Below are 19,993 nucleotides of genomic sequence, written 5' to 3' on the forward strand. Positions count from 1 at the left end.
ACACACACACACACACACACACACTAAAGGAAAGAAAGGCAGGAGCAAATACAAAGAAGAAAACTGTAGGCTGAGGATCACAGTGGGAAACAACAGGGGAAGAAAGCGCTGCAGTGTGACAAAAAACCACATCAAGATTGACAATCTTCAGAGTGGACTGAATTACAGTAACTGTATTGACAGTGGTTTCTAAATCCACGCATCACATCATCCCCCCAATTCCTGGGAGAACAAAGGCGTTTGAGCGGTGAGATCAATCCACATCTCAAAAATGTTGTGTTTAAGAGCAGCCTTCAGAATTCTGGTGCAGCTACCACACTCTACTAGCCTAGATGCCAGCCAAACTTAGCCCCGCCCACAACATTCGAGGTAGAATCTGAGTATGACCATGTGATGTCAGGCTAACACTCTACAGGCTTTCAAATTCAAACTGAAATCTGAAAACTTATACACTTGATCAACAGGCAGTGTTTGATAAAACTGTTTGCATAAAAACTTCGTACTGACATTCTGATTACTGGGGATCCCCTGATTTGTCCTCCAGCAACACCATGAATTTCTTTTGGATGTTGAGAGAAATGTCTCAACAGCTATTGAATGGATTGTCATGAAATTTAGTACAGACATTTATGCCCATTGTAGCATTCAGCTAAAAGCGCCACTGTGCAGTGCTTAAGTAGTATGTAGATGCTAACACGTCTATAGACTCTTAATACCTAGGGCTCCTGGAGGACAAGGTTGACAGTAGATTGTCCTGGTGAAACAAAGTCAATTAAATTGCACTTGAAGAGAGGCTTCATTACAATATTCAAGGTTCGATGGTTCATGATGCTTAAAAATACATGCCTGTATTATCCTGTATTAGCTTGATGATGATATATCCAGCAGCATTGCTTAATTTGATTGTCAGCTACCAGACAGTTTATTTCTGTTCTGGATATGTTTGGCTAATCTTTTTCTAGGCCTATAAAGAGCTTATGACACAGATGGGAAACTGTAACCTCTGAGTTCATTAGTGTAATGAGGCTTGAATGAAAGGTCTCAAATATTAAACATATTGAATTGTATTGAACTGTAATGGTCTTAATATTATTTTTTTCAAAGCTGACATTTTGTCTCGTCACTGCAGGGAATTCACAGGTTTTTATTTAATAATGGTTTACAGGAACACTTAGTGCAAATAGAACAGAGTCATCATTAATGTTATTAGTTATTGGTAAAATGTCTGCTGTGAAAAAAGGCCTATTGGCTGTGTGGGTGTGTTTGGACTCTTCTTGACTGACATTCCCTCACTCTCCTGGTTTTCAGGATAATAATTCACTTCAATTCCAAGATTCCTGTATAATTTCAACCTGAAAGAGGACCAGTCAGACAGAATCACTCAGAACTCCTATGTGGTTGCGCAGGAGGACCTTTAGGATCTCTAAACTGTAATGGCCAGAGATGGATTTTCAAACATGGCAATAGTTTGGCTGCTTGTAAAGTGAAAAAGATAAGAATTTGCATAATATGCCTGGGATGGTATGAAGCACAGAGGAGGCACATAAAAGTCCACACAGCAGGACGACGTTTCGAAAGGATTAAATGCTCTGTGGACACTGCATGATTCATCATGATTGTCTACAGAAGGGATCGAATGCTCATCTGTCTTCTTGTAATTGTGATGGCAGGAGCAGAGGTGAAGGAGCACCTCTCACCTGAGTGTAAACAGTTCCTGTACATGGGCACCTTGCCTCGAGGTCTTGAGGAGCAGCATTTTAAAACGATTTGCCAGATCTATGTGGGCAGGCCAAGATTTGTCACCCTGTACGACACCTTCAACCACATCCCTGTGTATTCTGCGTACACCTTCAAGCGCTCGGACGGCTACAAGAAGGTTGATGTGCCTTGGATGTATGAGCCACAGGTAGGGGCGAAGTATTGGATTTGCTGTCTTTCCCTCCTTTAAGAAAAGCATACTTTCCAATGTTAAAGATAGGACATTTTGGAAAGATCCTTTGGCAATCAGTCTTATCTCATAATCTACTTACTTAACACATTTGTAGTTTTTAATAATGACAATGTTTATCCTGACAGCTCTCCACAGTGTCAGAATCACGTGAGATGCAGCCGTTCCCTTCAGAAAACGTCCACAGTAGTTTTGAGGATGCTCAGGCCGTGCTCGACGACTACTCTAACACTGTAATCTATGAACGTGGTCAGCTGAATCCAGACGAGCACCAGGCCCACCCTGATGACAAAGCATCCACCTACACCCTGACAAACGTGGTCCCTCAGGTCCGAGAGTTCAACATTGGTCCCTGGAAAACCCACGAGCACATCATTCGCAGGCGGCTCAACAACTACTGTCGTGGCACCGCCTATGTAGTCACCGGGGTCACTACCTCGGGGCACACAATCCGCCGCCACAACATCAATCGCCTGGGCATCCCCACCTACCTCTGGTCGGCCTACTGCTGCATTGATTTTGACCACAATGCACCGTACTCAGAGCGCTCTAAGTTTCCTGCGTTTGCAGCTCATGGGCTCAACGACAGGGAGGATAACAAGGTTCAAGAGATGACGGTGCCGCAGCTGGAGGACTTCCTGAAGAGGGTAACTTATGTTGGCAGCTCTTTCCAGATCTTCTATGACAACTGTGTTCCTCCTAATAGTGCCCTGCATCTGCCTTAAGAAAATGGAGATGGGTCCTTCATATTTAGTATATATATTGATATCCACATCAGTGTCAATAATATTCGACATTTAGAAGCTGATTAGGAGCAACTCATTTCATTAAATATTTAATTCATTTATTCTAAATTTTACAGTTTTTTGGGCTAAATCAAACTTGTTGCCCACATCTCAACTTTAATTCCATTATCCAACTTACAGTGTTCCATATAATTGCTCTGTGGCCGCTTGTTTGCTGATTAAAATTGTTGTCATACCGCTATTACCCTGCTTTTCGTTATAATTGGACAGATCTTTACTTATTTACCCAGTATTTAACGTTTACAGTAAAATGAAATAATCTCAGTTAAAAGGTCCACTTACTAGCTTTCCTGAGCTCCATTCACGTTAGAGGATGCAGTTGAAAGCTCTTAAAAACTATTAAGTGGACCTTTGAGCTTAGATTTTGTTACATATACTGTGCCCGAAGGTCAAGATTGATTCTCAATGTTAAACATCGGAGTAAAAATCCCCTTTGTAACCTAAATACATCTTAAAACTTCCATTATTAATTATTATTTTAATTATGTTGTATTTGGTGCATAAAGAAGTTTTTGTCGGGCATAAACTCACCATGAAAACCCTACATAGTTGTACAACTCATTCACTTTATCTCATGGTAACTTATCTTAATGACTGGGAACTACACCTGCCTCTGAAGGCCTTTTGTTCAGCACAGTTCAACTAAATTTTGCATACAGCCTCTTAACTGTAGCGCTACTTTTCACTTCTCTTATGGACAGGCAAATTCAGGACAAACTGGGCCAATATCCAGATTTTATCATCCTCTAAAAGAATATTAACATATACAACTCTAGTTTTACTTGTCAATGAAAATTGGGATTTTTTTGTTTCCCTGTTAATCAGAATAGAAAACAGTAGTAAGTTGGGTTCAGCCTTTTTAAGTGGTCCCATGTCTTCTGAAAGTTTATTTGGATTTCAAATGGTGCCACAAAATGTGAACTACAAAAGCTAAGTAAGTTTAAATAAAGTTGGATGTAAAAACATAAATGGTAATCTTTTGGTATTTTTGTGACTTTATTCATTATTATTATTATTATTATTATCATTATTTGTCAGGATCTGGTAAGATTTCTTTGGTACAGCAGCTCATAGATGCTACAAACAACATCAAAACAGTGAAATGACCCAACACTAAGAGGGCAGATATTGCCCCAGGGAGAATTGTACAATTAGTAACCGCATTTAGTTTGAGTGGGTAGCTGTATCCTGCCAGCTGGCATATGCCACAGTGCCAGATGGTCAGCTCCACTGTTTTGACCAGCAGCAAACTGTTAAGAGCCCAAAATACATTTCACATCGTTAAAAGGTGCTCTAAGCGATGTCACGCGTTTTTTTAGGCTACAAAATTTGTTGTCACATACAGCAAACATCTCCTCACTCTCTGCTAGCTGCCTGTCCCCTTAACACACTGTAAAGAAAACATGGTCTCTGAACAGCTCAGTCTCCACAAACACCAACAAAAACAAACTGTGCCAACCTGCACCACAAAACAAACAGTCTTGCAATGTTCCAGCCAATAAACGACAAGAAGGATTTGGGGGTGGGGGGTTAGTGCGCAGAAGCACGGAAGGGAAGGAGAGGGGACGGGATGAGGAGGAGGGAGGGGCGAGCTAGCCTCATTTTGTTTGAAAATACTTTGAACGTCAACAAGAAGTGCCGTCACCCGACATCTCTTAGAGCACCTTTAATTAGAAGCACACTTAACTCTGAGGGCCAGTAGAGGGAGACATTGTTTATGTAATCTTTGCGTAGCTAAACACCTTTCTGTGGAAAACGCATTACAAACAATGGTATTAGGGCTGTCCTCGATAAAAAAAGTTCTCAGTCGACTAACGCACTAGGATTATGCAGACTAATCGATTAGTTGATTTTATCGACCTATGTAAAACGGAGTTTCTCCTCTTTAAATCTTATACTTACCAGATGTGTGCTCATACGTAAGGTTCTTGGAATTAAAAAAAAAAGCATTAAAAATGATTAATTGACTAAAGACATTTGAGTGGACTCAACTAAGAGAAGACAGCCCTAAATTGTATTGTTCTGAATAACAAAAGGTGGAAAAAGGTTTCTTCAGTGCACTGAACAATATCTAAAAACTCTGATTATGCTAAGAAATGAATAGCATATTGACAATTACATACACATGTCAAGACAATCAAAGAAAGACTGCACACTATTAACTCAACATTTTTTATTTCTCTCTTCAAGAGTTTTCAATTTACACATTTAGCTTAAAGTTAAAAAACAAAAACTCATTTCTGTACAAAGAGGGCTTGCTGAGCACCCTGTGCAGCAGGGATTACTGTATGAGACAGCAGCCTGAAAGCAGAAAAGTCTACTTAAAATCATTGTCAAAATATGCTGAATCATAGCAGCACAGAAACACTTAAAAAAAAGTTGAACAATGATAAATTGTTGCTCTTTGTACTTCAAAGAAATAACCTTTTGGCTTCACACCGAACCCAATCGCTCTCGCTGTCGCACGCGGCATAACACACTTAAAAACACTCACAACAGTTAGTAGCCACAGTAGACAGGTGCTTTGCAGCCTGCAGCAGCAGCAGCAGTCCAGTTTGCGCCGGTGTGTTTTGGTCTCAGTTGAACCAGGTGGTGTTGAGCTGTGTCTGTTTCTTGATGCTTGTGTCCAACTTGAGGACCTCTCTGATTGCCATGGTGGCGTAGGTTGAGGGAGGCAAGGAGAACTCCATCCGCAGAGCTCGATACTTCCCCTCTGTCGGAGGAAGGAGAAAATTACTGTGTTAGTGTGTAAAACGATGGCTGTCAAAAATCCGCATTCAGGCATCTCAACTCTATGCCACTTATACACCCCTAATTGGCTACTTCAAGCTTCTGCTACATTCATCAACACGGGGAAAATCGACAGACGAGTTACAGCCCAGCTACTATGTCTGAGTAACGCGAGTTGTAGTTCCAACGAGACAACCTGTAGGGCTAAAAGTTACATAGTGTTGCTTTAACACACACACACACACACACACACACACACACACACACACACACACACACACACACACACACACACACACACACACACACACACACACACACACACACACACACACACTTTACCTTTGTTGAAGACAGGAGCAGGTTTGTTCTCCAGTTTCTCAAAATCACTATGCACCAGGGAGATCCGGGGGTCATCGTACTTAATCACCTCCCTGCGTAAAACAGACAGAAAGACCACAACACCCCCGGTTAGAGAAATCACAGTATTACAGAATAATTCAGGTAAAGCATTCAAATAACTGCATAATAAGTAACTGAATTTGCTGCTAACCAGCTGACGTCACTGGGTCTGATAATGATGCGTCTGTACGCTCCAGCCAGAGAGTAGTCCTTCACTTTGTGTCTCATGTTGTCGATGTCCAACCCGTCTGCAGAGAGCAGCTCTCTGTAACCTTTACCCACTGACAGAAAGACACGAGCATTACAGTCAATTACAAGCTCAGGGCTAAACTTTCCTTTCATTTCCTTTTCTGTGGGCTTATCTTAATTCCATTTATTTGCCAATTAATTTAGATTTTGCTAAAACACATCTTTATTTTCTCTTTCAGTTAGCTTTTTAGCAGCTGTTCTGTTATTAAAAAGGTTGTCAATTTAAGCTGATGTAGTTTAAAAAGCCCAATGGTGTGTGTCTGTGTTAACGGGTATTTCTGTCACATACGTTAGTGTTAGAACCGCCCAATGTTATTTTTCCACATCTTTTTATTTAACATGCAAATGAATGAACTCTAAAAATCACACAGAGCCACTTCTTACCATGATGAGAGGGGTAGATGACATCAAACCCAGGAAGTGGCATTACGATGTCATGGATGGAGCGACTCTCGGCCTCCTCTGCAGACAGCACGTGTGCTGTGGCTTCATCAACACATCAGAGACAACATCAGTCGGCAGCAGTTTCCCTTTTAACATCATGAGGCTGAATTGTCTTCACGTTTAAAACTGAAATCCCATGATATTAAGTGCATTTTCCATGACTAATATTAGTTTTAGTCTGTTCAAATAATACAAATTATTGGTTGGAAAGGGGCTTTTTCTTACATAGACATCATATAGACAACAAATTGACTATTTGGAAATGTTTTTGATTCGGTCGCTTTTAACTTCTGGTGACACAGGAATTGCTAAATTATCTGCATTCTTTAAAACTTGCTTTAAAACTAGTTGACATAATTTGACATTTTGGGACAAAAGATATTTTGCTTTCTTGCTGAGAGTTAGATGAAAAGGCTGATACCATTACCCCTCATGTCTGTACGTGAAATATGAAGCTGCAGATTAAAACCTGAAGTGTAAAACCTAAATATTTGTGGTTTTTCAGGTGAGGAAGCAAAAAAAAAAAAAAACATATTTCCCAAAACAGCAAACTATTCCTTTGGTATAAAACATTAGCTTGCAGAAGAGAAAGATGAACTTCTTACTTCCTTTGAGCACCAGGTCCCCCTCCACAGCCTTCAGACCGAAGGCCTCGATTCTCCGGCTCACCATGGTGTTCCACACCACGCTCTGGTAGCTGTGGATGTACATCAGACGGTTGTTACGAGGGATCTGAAAAAAAGAACAGACAGACAGTCATCAGAAAAGCTTCTTTGGATGTCAATTAATTGTCAGTGAACATGCAGGTTTAACCAAACAGACAGCTGTTCCAAGTAGCATACAACACATATTTACAGCTGATAATAAGCTGATACAATAGTCGTGCTTTCGGCCAGTTTGGTTATAAGAGCACTATAACTGGCTTATTTTATGTTCTGTATGTCCCACACATATTTCCAGCCTATTATTAGCACCATCAATAAAAAAAAAAAACCAACCAGTCCAAAAGCAGTGACGATGTTCTTCTTGCCATACATAGACAGGCCCCGCAGCAGCTGCCCCTCCACACAGCGCTTGTTGGGCAGCTTTTTCAGGGCTGCCTCTGGATCCTGAGTCTTTGCCCATTCCTCCCTGCAGCGGACCAGGAACTCTTTCTCCGCTGCACAATGCAGTAAAGATGAAGGAAGTGTTGACATACTTTTTAACCACTTAAAATATTGAGAAAAAAAAAAAAGAAGCGCATTACCTCCAGGACGAGGCTTCAGAATCAAATCCACCACCTCTTTCCAGTTATCTTTCAAGATAGCCCTGTCCCAAAACAAAAAGGAGGAAACAACACTTGTAACTTATGCTATGTCATTATCAATTTGTCGGTATCTTCCCCTGTGTCACGACCTTACCGGCCAACTTGTTGTGTGGGCACAGCTGTGGTGCCAAAGCGCTGCATGCCATAGTAGTTGATGAAGCCTGTCTGCCTGAGGGATGTCATGGCCTGAGCGACCTGCTCATCTGTCCCTGAGATGTTCCTGGTATACAAACAAATCAACAAATAAAAACGATAATGAGAAGTACAGTCATGTAGTGGTGAAGGTAACACAGTATGCCTGAGCTATTTGAATAGAGGATAGTGTTTTCCAAAAATGGAGGCTAGAAGGACACAATGTAAAGAAACACAACATCAAAGGAAATCAATGGGAGAACGTCTTTAGGCCTGAGACTTTATGCTAGTTGTTAACACATTAGGTATAAACATGACAGGGAATTAACTGAAGAACAGGAATCAAATGGAGGTATCGGTTTATTTATTTATTGATTGATTGGTGAGTCGTAGTATTGTAGACGTGGAGATTGTTGGACCTTCCATGATTATATCAGATGATTTTTTTATGATTAGACTAAATCCAAACAGGATCCTACAATTATTCAGCTAATATGCTGTCAGAATAAATTATTTTATAATTAAACAATAGGTGAGAAGCCTGTCCATGGTGACCTGTATTATTTATTTGGATGGAAAGCTGCAATATTTTTTATGGCCTTAATCTGAGTAGTTGACTTCTTGGAAATGCTTTGTTGTGGCTGCTTTTAACTTCTGGTGACAGGAGAATTGCTAAATATTCTAGGTTTGGGCTGTCTGGGTAGCTCACCTGGAAGAATACGTGCCCAATATATAGAGGTTTACTCCTTGACACAGCGGCTGCGGGTTCGACTCCGACCTGTGGCCCTTTGCTGCATGTCATTCCCCCCCCTCTCTCCCTCTTTTCATGCCTTCATCTGTCCTATGGAAATAAAGGCCTAAAATGGCCAAAAAAAAAATAATCTAAAAGAAATATTCTAGGTTTGGAGATAACATTGTCAGTTTAATACTTAAAGTTTTTTTATGAATTCTACGATGTTTTTAATTGCTTGTTTTTTGTAGTCCGTACAAAGTCATAATAAGATAAGATAAGCCTTTATTGTCTCCTAGAGAGAAAGAGAAATTCATCTTGGGCATTAGAGAGAAACGAAATGGCAACACATCACGCATAAACACACAATAAACATACAGTTGACCTACATAATCATACATTATCTTATCCAATGCTTCAATTAACATCTAATAAACCTCACACAATACCCCCCAACCTTTCCTCACAATCACAGAAGAACAGAAGAGAACCCACAACACATCCTCCACCTCATATTGCACTTGATTTGATAATGATTGCACATTTCCCGTTAAGTCATGCGGTGGTCAATAACTTCTGTATTGCACAATGGCCAATTACATAATACCACAAGATAAGGCGTGCCGACTGTCCATGGTGACCTGCGTTATTTTTCGGAGACAGATGAAGACCACACAATCGTAAAAATCCGATATCAGCCATCATGGCCAAATTTGGGTTGCTATTGGTCTTTATATCATCTTTATATACAGGTTACACAGTAATCAAAACAAGGCACAGGAAAGGGGTATAATGTACAACAGTTAAGTAAAACATAAACATAAATAACATCTGCTGACCTGATGACCACAGTGAAGTGGTTTCCCTGCAGCTCGCCCAGTTTAAGAGGGTGGTTTTTGTAGCAAAAGTTTCCCAGTTTGAGGTTAATGAGGCACTTGTTGAGGTGAGCCAACCTCTCTGCTGTGATCCTGAGAGGACAGGGACAAGGTTTCTTTAAGTACTGATCCTGTACAACAAGCTGATCCACCAGAGATCATCTGCCTAGTAACAGCAGAAACACCTCCAGCAAGTGACAAGATGGAACATGTACCACCTATTTAAAAATCATCCGCAGACAATTTGCAAACAAATGCACAGTAATTCATGTTGTGATTTGCTAAATGCATTACACACTCACTTGAGCACCGCAATCTCCTGCACAGTGATGGCTCTCTTGTCCTTGGTTCCCATGTAGGAGAACATGTTGGGTCTAAGCCTAGAAAGACACAAATTATTGTAATGATGGTGCTTGGCTACAATCATATTTCATTGGGCAAATAGACTGTCAATCTTATTATTAAATAATGATCATTTTCAAAGTACTACAGTCAGACCTGAGGAACTTTGATAGCACATTGATAGCGTCCATGGTGTCCTTGTTCTCCTTGTACAGTACAAAGTGGCAGAAACTGCCCCGGTTTTTGGGCCAGAAGTGTTTCCTTGGGGCTTTTATGGACACAGAAAAGAAGTTGTACTTAAATACAGTAAGAATTGTTGAGCTAAATAATTCAAATATTCAAAAACACAAATAGCTTTAAAGAATCCAGTTCAAGGTTAACAGATTACCTGTAAAGACAACTACTTTGTGATTGCAAAATAAATAAATACATAAAAGGGGAATAAGTTTAAATTCTAATTACAAAAACAAAAAGCATTTCAACCAAATCTAGTAACCAAAACCTGACTCCACGTGGGTTTTAACCACTTCCTCTGTGCTGTGGGGAGAACAGGTTCTTACCTGCAGTTGCTTTGACCTCTATCCACCAGAGAAGAGCAAAAGGAGGATAGAATAATGTTACTAAGAAAAAGCTGTATAAGGACTGTGGGGAAAGTTGTCAGGGGTGAGATCTCATGCATGGGCCTGAGAGTGGAGCATGGCATTTAAATGGTTTATGCAACAAGGGTGCAGGGTTTTTCAAGGCATCACAAAACTGAATCTCTGCTATCCTTATGATCTTTTAAAACGTTAATTCTGACCAAGCGAAATCTAGAAATCAGCATTCCACTGAATAATAAAGTCAGCTAAAACCAAAAATCAGCTTGTTTAAAAACCAACATGAGTACAGATCAGGATCATGCACAAGTGCATGCAACATATTTTACTGTAGTGGAGACCACATGCACTGCAGCAGATGAGCTGAAGGCAGACATGCAATAAATCCTTTTTCTGGTCATTGAATTCATTTACTAGTCAAGAGCTCTGTCCAGACAGTTTAAGGCTGACATGTGACATCTGGTTCCGTCTTCTCTCCACATACCAGCTAGAGCTTTCTTCCCAGCAGCATGGTAGGCCACTATGAACTTGCGTCCTTCCTTCTCTTCTGTCTTTGTCTCCAGACCAGCAAACTGAGTCTTGATGGCTTTGTGGAGCAGCGTCCGCTTCTCTTTAGTATCATCCATCACCTACGGGTGTTAAAAGAGGAGTAGATAAGATAAGAATCTTTATTGTCATTGCACATCGGGTATACAATGAAACTGCATTGCTTCTTCGGCCAGTGCATAATAAATATAAATAAAAACAATAAAAAGGAGAGAAGCAAGCAATATATACACATCATTTACACATCATAGCACATACACACTTTATGACTTTAGAGACCTGGGGCGGCTGTGGCTAAGTGGTAGAGAGGTCGCCTGCTAGGGATGGGCAATATGGCCTAAAATCCATATTGCGATATACATTGCAGCCTCTTGCGATAACGATATATATTGCGATATATAAATTATAATAGAACCATTTCAGACCAGGTTACATAGACCCTAAGGAAAACCAAACTGCTAAATGTATTATTTTATTTTTTTATAGAGAAAGAAACGTAAAATTACAGTTTTGAACAATAAATGTTCTCAAAACTACATACTATAACATAATGTTGCAGATGAATAAAATTCAAGTACACTAGTTGCAGAGACTTTGACAAAGAAAAAGCAAAGTATTGGGTGTCTTCTCTTTAGTGCAAACCATTCTAAAAGGCACTACACTTAGTAAGTTTAAGTCCTTGGTTCTTTAATGCCACCCAAGATGCAGAGAACAGGAAAAACTGGTGTCTGTTTAGTTAAGGAACAGACACTGTACTGGAAATACTTTCAGTATTAGGCAAAGATGCACAGATACTTTAAATAAAAACATATTTCAAACAAAGTTTCTTACCTGCAGCCTAATGTAACGCATTTGAGAGCGCACACACACACACACACACACACACACACACACACACACACACACACACACACACACACACACACACACACACACACACACACACACACACACACACACACACACACACACACACACACACACACACACACACAGATAATAGTTATACATTGCAAGTTGTTAGCAACACCATCCGGCGGCCTGGCGCCGCTGCCTGCTGGTCAAACGGTGCAGCCTCTGCTCAAACCGTACGGCGGGGGCCGTAAACGTCCCGGTACATTTTTGGTCCCACTCCGCCGCTGCACACACACGCACTCACTCACGGCTGTGTGTTCAGCGGGGAAGTACAACTTCTGCAAACACCGGCTGCCCGCGTCCGACAGAGCAGTAACCGAACCCGATCTGTTAGCTTTGTACGCGAACTGATGTGGGTCCAGGTTTGAGGGGAGACAGGCCTTAATGTGGTCCAAGATGAGACTCTCAAAGCATTTCATGACTACTGATGTTGAGGCAAAGGTCTGTAGTCGTTGGGGCACTTTGGGGCAGGAAACTTTGGGACAGGGATGATGGTAGTGGACTTCAGGCACCGGGGAATGGTAGCCTGTGACAGTGAGATGTTGAACAACCTAGTCAGGACTTCCACTAGCTGGTCAGCACAGGCACAAAGTACTTTTCGGAGTACACCATCCGGACCGGCAGCTTTTCTGGTGTTCACAGTCTTCAGCACCTACCTCACCTGGTGTTCCTGGAGTGTGAGTGTGCTGTGACTGGAGGTCTGTGGTGGGCATGCAGCTGTGTGTGGAGCCTCTGTCTTGAAGCGAGAAAATAAAATGTTCAGTTCCTTGGCCAGCGATGCGTCAGCAATGGTAGTGACGGGTGTGGAGCCTTTGTAGTTGGTGATGCTCTGTAGCCCCTGCCACACCAGTTGTGATTGGCGAGGTGATCCTCCACTTTCCTCTTATGAGCTGCCTTAGCAGTTTTGATGCCTCTCCGCAGCTCTGCCCTTGCCACGCTGTACTGTTCTTTGTCACCTGACTTGAAGGCCGAGTTCCGGGTTCTCAGGAGTGTCCGGACATCCGAGGTCCTCCATGGTTTTTGGTTGGGGTATATCCGGACGTGCTTCTCCACGGTAACACTGTCAGTTCAGTTCTTTATGTAGAACAGAACAGTGTCTGTGTGTCAACCAAGCTTGCCTTAAGACTGTGCTCCCTAACTTTGTACAGTACGTACAGTGCTCCACAAGAGGGAAGAACACATTAAGCTTGTTTTACAGTTCTGCGGAGGGTCCACGCAGAGCTTTCGCCTTAGCCTACATAAGTGGCCTGATGTTTATACTTGTGCCCTGGTGTGTGCGTCGAGTCGGCATGTGTGTGCGCGTGTGGGGAGCGTGTGGTAGAGGGAGAAGTGTGAGAGTGACGGTGATTAGCTCCGGAGCGAGTACCGACTCTAGAGTCCTAGTGAGAGAAACAAAGTCTCTCCCCTGTGTTTTCTGACCACGGTGGGAAATCTGTAGGGGTGGGGGAAAAAAATCGATACAGCATAGTATCGCGATATTTTTCGTGGCAATACTGTATCGATACACAGACGCCAAGTATCGATCTTTTATGATATATGTGTTGGTCAGTCTGTCTGCTGACAATCCCCATTTTGCAGCAATACAATTGAAGTGAGATGAACAAACAGAGAAATTTATCTTTTTAGATAAAACAAATGTTGACAAAATTGTCCTTTGGGGACATTATTTGAAACTGGGAAAAATTTGAAGTTGGAAAAAAGGTAATAAATTGCAATATATCGCAGAATATTGCAATATGTTTAAAATCGCAATAATATTGTATCGTGACATAAGTATCGTGATGATATCGTATCGTGAGGCCTCTGGTGATTCCCACCCCTAGAAATCTGTAGCAGGAAAAGTTAACCCTCTCCTTGATTTCATGTTGTTTATGGAGAAGGAGAACCAGGAAATGAGTCGGGGGAAATGCAACGCTACCAAGCCACGGATGAGTGACGTGCGTCGCTGCGATGTGTAGTTACATTTTTCGAGAGGCGCACGTCAGGCTACGGCGTAGGGTCCGGCGTTTATTCCAACCTTAAGCAAGCCTACAGAGAAGTACCCCTCCCACACCTGGGCATGTTGGACCATCTCTCACTGCTCCTGGTCCCTGCATACACCCCCCTCAGGAAGAAATCCAAACCTACCACAAAGAACATTACAATCTGGCCTGAAGGAGCACTCTCTCCTCTTCAAGACTGCTTTGGACATCACGTAAAACTCCCAATGAGTTCTAAGTGATGTCATAAAAAGATATCCAGGATGTGTAAACTCACCTCAATAGAGACATTGTCCTCTTTATTCTTAAAGTGCTGCAGCTCCCCAAGCTGCTTTTTCTGCTCTTCAGTCAGCACGTCAGATTCCTCTGGCTGCGACTGAGCCTCTGGGACTTCCTAAATTAGAAGAAGTACCTTGATGTGACAGTTGCTTTCTATAAAATGGTTTCTTTAATATCTGTTTTGCGTACCAATAGCACAGTTACAGTAATGTATCACCAAGTCTATGTGTATAATGAATTTGAGTTTCATCTCTGACTGGGTTCAACAAGAAATAATACCAAATTCTAAATGCTGACTGGTACTCCTTTGCAGTCATCTTGTGGCTATAGTCATGTTAGTAAAATCCCAATAATAGTATAATAGTAACGCTGGTGATTTCATCTAATATCTTACCTCAGCAGCCTCTGCAGGGATAGAGAGGTCATCTAAATGCAAGATCTTGCCTTCTTTGTTGATTTCATTCACCACAAAATCTGAATATCTGAGAACAAACCGCAATCAATCATCTGTTAAACAATTCAAACAGAAACTATTTAACTAAATTAATGACTGTGGAGGACAAACCTTTCCTTCAGGATTCCTGAGAAGCCCTCGTGGTCACTGACATACTTCAGGATGCCCACATCCAACTCAGTGAGGCCATGCTTCATCATATCAGCAAAGGTCTCACCATCCTCCTCTCCATCATTTGTTTCGCCCTCTGGCTCTTCCTCCTCATCTTGGTGGGGAGGGCCTCCATTCTTGTGATCGCTCTCAACTTTGGGTTTCTTTGACGGCGTGTCTTCCTCTTCATCCTCTGGACAGCTTCTCTTTTCTCCCAACTGGACAGAGACAGGCACAGGCTCAGCCTCAGCCATCAGAGCCAAGCTGTGAAAACAAAGACAGAGAAACTGTGTTGTAATACAAACAGAGCCAAAATAATTACAACCGTTAGAGGGTATTCCACCAAATGAACAAATATTATTTTGTGTTTACTTGTCATGGGAAGTAAACCTACTATGAAAACAATTGTATAATGTTTTCTAAGAAAATTAGTCATTTCGGGTTGGTCTTAGAAACAACCCTTTATTTTTAAAATAAGTATTTATTTAGGTATATTTTTGTCTTTATTGGGTGACACCAGGAGAGTCGGAAAATCAACAGATGGACTCAAAACTGGGGACATTACAATTACATGGTCAACATTTTAAATTATTAACCCATCATGGTTTATATACTGTATTTTTTAGTACAATACTACACACCATGTGTGTATTCCACTTATGCTGTGCAATTATCCATCATGGATACATCTGTATTAGTGAAAGATGTAGCCATTTTATTAGTATTTTTGTCCGTTATTCTGGTTGTTTTGTCTTGTTTAATTTCTTTTTATCACTCGGTCACTTTTTTCCTTTGTTTTTTTAATCTTGAGCTGCTGTAACAAGTACATTTCCCCGATGTGGGATCAATAAAGTTTTACCCAGGAATGTAGTTTTGGTGTGATGCATCTCGTTTTACATCATCACTAGTAATATATTACGACTGCTGTACATAAATCTACACAGTAATCTAAAGCTGCTGCACTGAACTAAACTTAAAATACAGCTGTATTGCATTTCCGTGTTTGCATGAGTAACGTTAATGACAACTAACTTAACTGACATTAATGGCCTAGAAAACGATGCTACTGACTTAACGTTAGCGTTGTTTGTGGAGCTGAGGTAAGGCTGGAGACAGATGTGGATCTGGGAAACGCTTCTTGTCTCACAGCTGCCAAACACTTGCAGAGACTTCTTAATGGACCCGCGTTTCAAACAGGCACTGAAAAGACATAACGTTAATGAACATAATGCTGAACACTCAAAAGTTAGCAAAGTCGCTAGCGCATTCGCATTGTCATATATTAGCTAACATAACTGGCTATGGTTAGCGTTGCTAGCAGCAAAACTAAGCTGAAACGTCAGTGTAAATAAAGCGAAAACGTTGTTTTTTCTAGTCAAACGTCTGATTTAACGTACCTGCGTCTGGTGATAATCACAAGAGTACGGACAGCGTTGAACGCCAGCTTTTTCCACACGTGTGTGTGTGTCGTTGCTTCCGGAAACAGAACCTACCCCAAAGCCCTCCCACTGCAAACGTTTGGTTAGGGACCTGTCAATCATTCACCACCATTCGACCACATGCGACCACTCGACCGACAGCAAAAAAAAAAAGAAAAAGTTATTATATATATATATATAAAAGGAAAAAAAGATCAAACTTCTGAACTGTCACACATGCTTTTACATACAGATGTAAACGTTGAAAAACACGCACGCACTCTTCTTCTGCAATTTTGCCGTTATCGTAGCAACTTTCACAGAACGTTACAGAAGTTGTATTAATGTTGCTTAGACATGTGGACATATGTGGCGGCTGACTTCACATGATGAATTATTTTATTTGATAACATCACCAGACCAAAAATCATGCAGATAGGTTGTGGGAGAACATGAATGGAAAAGGAAGAAGGAAAAATACATGAGATCAAATCTATCTATAATCAAACTATTTAAAGTATGCTTATCAAAGTATGTATGGTCAAACAGTGCTTGTCCGATAATAGTTAATAGTAATATTTGACCTACTACCGGCGCCGTGGCTTAGATGGTTAAAGCGCCTGTCTAGTAAACAGGAGATCCTGGGTTCGAATCCCAGCGGTGCCTTTTCAGTGTGGAGGTCCGACCCATGGACATATATATATATATATATATATATATCTGTTTGACTAACTCAATTACAGTAGAGCTTCAACTATTAAGTGGTTGACCAACTGAAAATTAATCAGCAACTAGATTGATAATCAATTAATCATTTAAATCTTTCTCAAGCAAAACTTCAAAACAATTTCTGGTAAAGTTTCTCAAAGGTCATAAATGGCTGCTTTTCTGATTGCAAACTGAATATTTTTTATAGGGTTTTGGACTCCTGGTCAAATAAAACAAGCATTTAAATAGCACCTTTCACTATTTTCTTACATTCTATACTTTATCTACCTGACATATGAACTCTTTTTTTTAAACTGTAAGGGGTTGGGGATTATAATTATTGTAGGCTACTTCTAGTAACAAATGTGTACCTTGTTGTCACTCTGGTAATTCAATTGTTTGTGATTTCAGACTTTGTGAGGGAGCTGTGTCCTTAACAGATATTATTATCCATAAACATACATTTTAAACGCAAGTCTTATTCTCACTTGTCTGTTGGAGAGCTGTATAAATACCACTGCATGAGTAGTGGGACCTGGACAAATAATTTCACGTTATTTATCACCCTAAGATGGTGTTTCTCATACTAACCAAGAGTGACGGAGCTTTTGTGCACCACAATAAAACTGTAATACTGTCCAAGCATACAGCATCAAAATCTATGTAAAAAGTCCAACACATCTTGATGAAATAGCATAAAACAGAGAGTGGTCTGTGGACGGAATACAAACATCACACAGCTAACTAAAAATAGTATAAAAGCAACGACCTGGGCTTGCTACCAAGTTTTTGTATTGAGTGTACATAGATGCAATGTAGAAATGTAACATATGAGAAGAGGTATTAGATAACTAAACTACTGCACCTCAGTTGTCTTTCTAAACTAAATACATGTTTTGTCAGTGCAGTTTGCTTTTGTTTGTTACACAATATGTCTATTGTGAGGTCTAAGCATTTCATTTTTGAAGCATTTTTGGAGTATTGCCTTTAAGAAAGAATAATCAGCAGAAGAAATATGACAGGAAACATGGGTAGAGAGAGATGGGGAATGTGATGCAGAAAAGGTCATGCATACCAAACCTATAAGCTTAGCCTATAACAAGTGCTCATCCTGAGACTTCATCCAAACATCAAGAAGAAGTATAGTGGTGGAAGAAATATTATTTTACTAAAAACTAAAATACCACAAGTAGTGGAAGTAGAACTGATGCATGTGTGAATAGTGTAAACAGAATTTTAATATCATACTTGATCAATGTGGAGCCAATTACAACTTAATATTGTGTATTATATTAAGTTCAATATTTCCTGGAGTAGAAATATAGTGTAACATTAAATGGAAAGTTCAAATAATATACATACAAAAATAAAAAATAAAATACAAACTCTCATTTGCTGCACTTTTGGAGGTGCCTCCCAGTTTGACCTTAGGACTTCGAGCCCATACTCGCCACAAATGTTCCTGTACACCATGCCCAGCCACTTGGTTATGGCGTTCCAGGTATGCCGTACCTACTTGCATTTTCCACCCCGCTGTTATGTGCTGGACTGTCTCAGGGGCATCTTTACCCAGCCTGCACCTTGGGTCCTGTCCCGGCCTCTATTGAGCTCGTGCTCAGAGCTTGTTCTTGTGCTGTTATTATTAGTGCCTCTGTGCTTTCTTTCAGACCAGCCTTTTCTAGCCACTGGTAGGATTTCTCGGTATCAGCCACTTCTTCTATCTGTCGGTGGTACATCCCATGCTGGGGCTTGTCCTTCCATGATGGTTCCTCCTCTCCCCCTACCTCCTCATCACCGGGTTTCTGCTGCCTGAGATATCCACTTAGCAGGTCATGACTTGGGCCCATCTTCCTGATGTACTCCTGGATCTTTGTGGTTTCATCCTAGATAGTGGCTCTGACGCTCACTATTCCTTTGCCACCCACCTTTTCGCTTGATGTATAGTCTCAGGGTGCTGGACTTGGGGTGAAACCCTCCATGCATTGTGAGGAGCTTTCTTGTCTTGATATCAGTGGCTTCTATATCTTCCTTTGGCCAGGTTATTATACCAGCTGGGTATCTAATGACTGGCAGTGCAGATGTGTTGATAGCTCAGACCTTGTTCTTACCATTCATCTGGCTCTTCAGGAACCTGCCCACTGGTACTTGACTGTGACTGACTGCCTTACAGCCTTCATGGTCTCCATTTGCCTGTGGTATTCCAAGGTATTTGTAGCTGTCCTGAACATCGACTACGTTGCCTCCTAGTAGTTCGACCCCTTCAGTTGTGACCATCTTACCTCTCTTTGATACCATCCAACCACATTTATCTAATGCGAATTACATTCCGATGTCATTGCTGTAGAGCCTCGTGATGTGGATCAGTGAGTCAATGTCACGCTCATTCCTGGCATGCAGCTTGATGTCATCCATGGAGAGAAGGTGGCTGATAGTCACTCCACTTCAGAACTGGTAGCCTATCCGTAGTCAATCCAGGCAGTGCACTGGTTAGTCTGTCTGTTCTCCTTGGAATATTGAGTGACATGCTCCGTCGACCAGTAGGCCTAACTGGTGTTTGGCTGCCCTGGTGTCTTTGCCAATTTTTTTTTTTTTTTTTTTTTCTCTCTCTCACACACACACACACACACACACACACACACACACACACACACACACACACACACACACACACACAAACACACACACACCCACACACACAAACACACACACACACACACACACACACACACACACACACACACACACACACACACACACACACACACACACACACACACTTAGGATTGTTACACGTTCTACTCTTCCATAGAGATAACTGGACTAAAAAAAAAAAAAATCTACCCACATAGGACTGCACGCGACTCCCGCCAGAGGGAGCGCGTGTCATCTAAAGGTAGAGGTTTGTGTATGTGTTTTTGTGTGTGTGAGAGAGAGAGAGAGAGAGAGAGAGAGAGAGAGAGAGAGAGAGAGAGAGAGAGAGAGAG

General features: G+C 41.2%; 2 protein-coding genes and 1 non-coding gene across 5 annotated transcripts; 2 read left to right on the forward strand and 1 right to left on the reverse strand.

The window, feature by feature from the left end:
• The first annotated feature begins 1,626 nt into the window (after positions 1-1,626).
• On the forward strand, positions 1,627-2,726 carry LOC120564500 (endonuclease domain-containing 1 protein-like). Its single transcript, XM_039809533.1, has 2 exons — positions 1,627-1,906; positions 2,077-2,726. The coding sequence occupies exons 1-2, from the start codon at positions 1,637-1,639 to the stop codon at positions 2,671-2,673; spliced, it is 867 nt and encodes a 288-aa protein (XP_039665467.1). The 5' UTR covers positions 1,627-1,636; the 3' UTR covers positions 2,674-2,726.
• A 2,186-nt stretch (positions 2,727-4,912) lies between these two features.
• pus7 (pseudouridine synthase 7) lies at positions 4,913-16,414 on the reverse strand. 3 transcript variants are annotated; one of them, XM_039809500.1, is made up of 18 exons: positions 16,281-16,414; positions 15,955-16,083; positions 14,845-15,147; positions 14,674-14,761; positions 14,278-14,394; positions 11,045-11,189; positions 10,525-10,542; positions 10,121-10,232; positions 9,925-10,002; positions 9,587-9,715; positions 7,980-8,105; positions 7,826-7,887; positions 7,578-7,738; positions 7,185-7,311; positions 6,520-6,621; positions 6,038-6,167; positions 5,827-5,918; positions 4,913-5,467 (listed from the first exon to the last, which is right to left on the reverse strand). In XM_039809500.1, exons 3-18 carry the CDS (start codon positions 15,135-15,137, stop codon positions 5,331-5,333), a joined length of 1,917 nt encoding a protein of 638 aa, XP_039665434.1. In that variant the 5' UTR covers positions 15,138-15,147; positions 15,955-16,083; positions 16,281-16,414; the 3' UTR covers positions 4,913-5,330. The 3 variants fall into 3 exon arrangements, with proteins under 3 accessions (XP_039665434.1, XP_039665436.1, XP_039665435.1); XM_039809502.1 differs by lacking the exon at positions 10,525-10,542; XM_039809501.1 differs by lacking the exon at positions 15,955-16,083 and having other exon boundaries at positions 16,281-16,384.
• Positions 16,415-16,893: 479 nt separating this feature from the next.
• On the forward strand, positions 16,894-16,967 carry trnat-agu. Its single transcript has one exon. It is a non-coding gene; the product is annotated as a tRNA-Thr (tRNA).
• Positions 16,968-19,993: the final 3,026 nt, after the last annotated feature.

The sequence above is a fragment of the Perca fluviatilis genome, chromosome 8 (assembly GCF_010015445.1).
Source record: "Perca fluviatilis chromosome 8, GENO_Pfluv_1.0, whole genome shotgun sequence".
In the NCBI taxonomy this organism is placed as follows: domain Eukaryota; kingdom Metazoa; phylum Chordata; class Actinopteri; order Perciformes; family Percidae; genus Perca; species Perca fluviatilis.

Excerpts from the sequence above, each read along its gene's own strand:
- pus7 (XM_039809500.1), bottom strand. The coding sequence starts at position 15,137 with ATGGCTGAGGCTGAGCCTGTGCCTGTCTCTGTCCAGTTGGGAGAAAAG. Across the intron at positions 10,003-10,120 it reads GTGCTATCAAAGTTCCTCAG|GCTTAGACCCAACATGTTCT; the intron begins GTCTGACTGTAG and ends GTGTCTTTCTAG. Across the intron at positions 8,106-9,586 it reads CACTTCACTGTGGTCATCAG|GAACATCTCAGGGACAGATG; the intron begins GTCAGCAGATGT and ends TTTGTATACCAG.
- LOC120564500 (XM_039809533.1), top strand. The coding sequence starts at position 1,637 with ATGCTCATCTGTCTTCTTGTAATTGTGATGGCAGGAGCAGAGGTGAAG. Across the intron at positions 1,907-2,076 it reads CTTGGATGTATGAGCCACAG|CTCTCCACAGTGTCAGAATC; the intron begins GTAGGGGCGAAG and ends TTATCCTGACAG.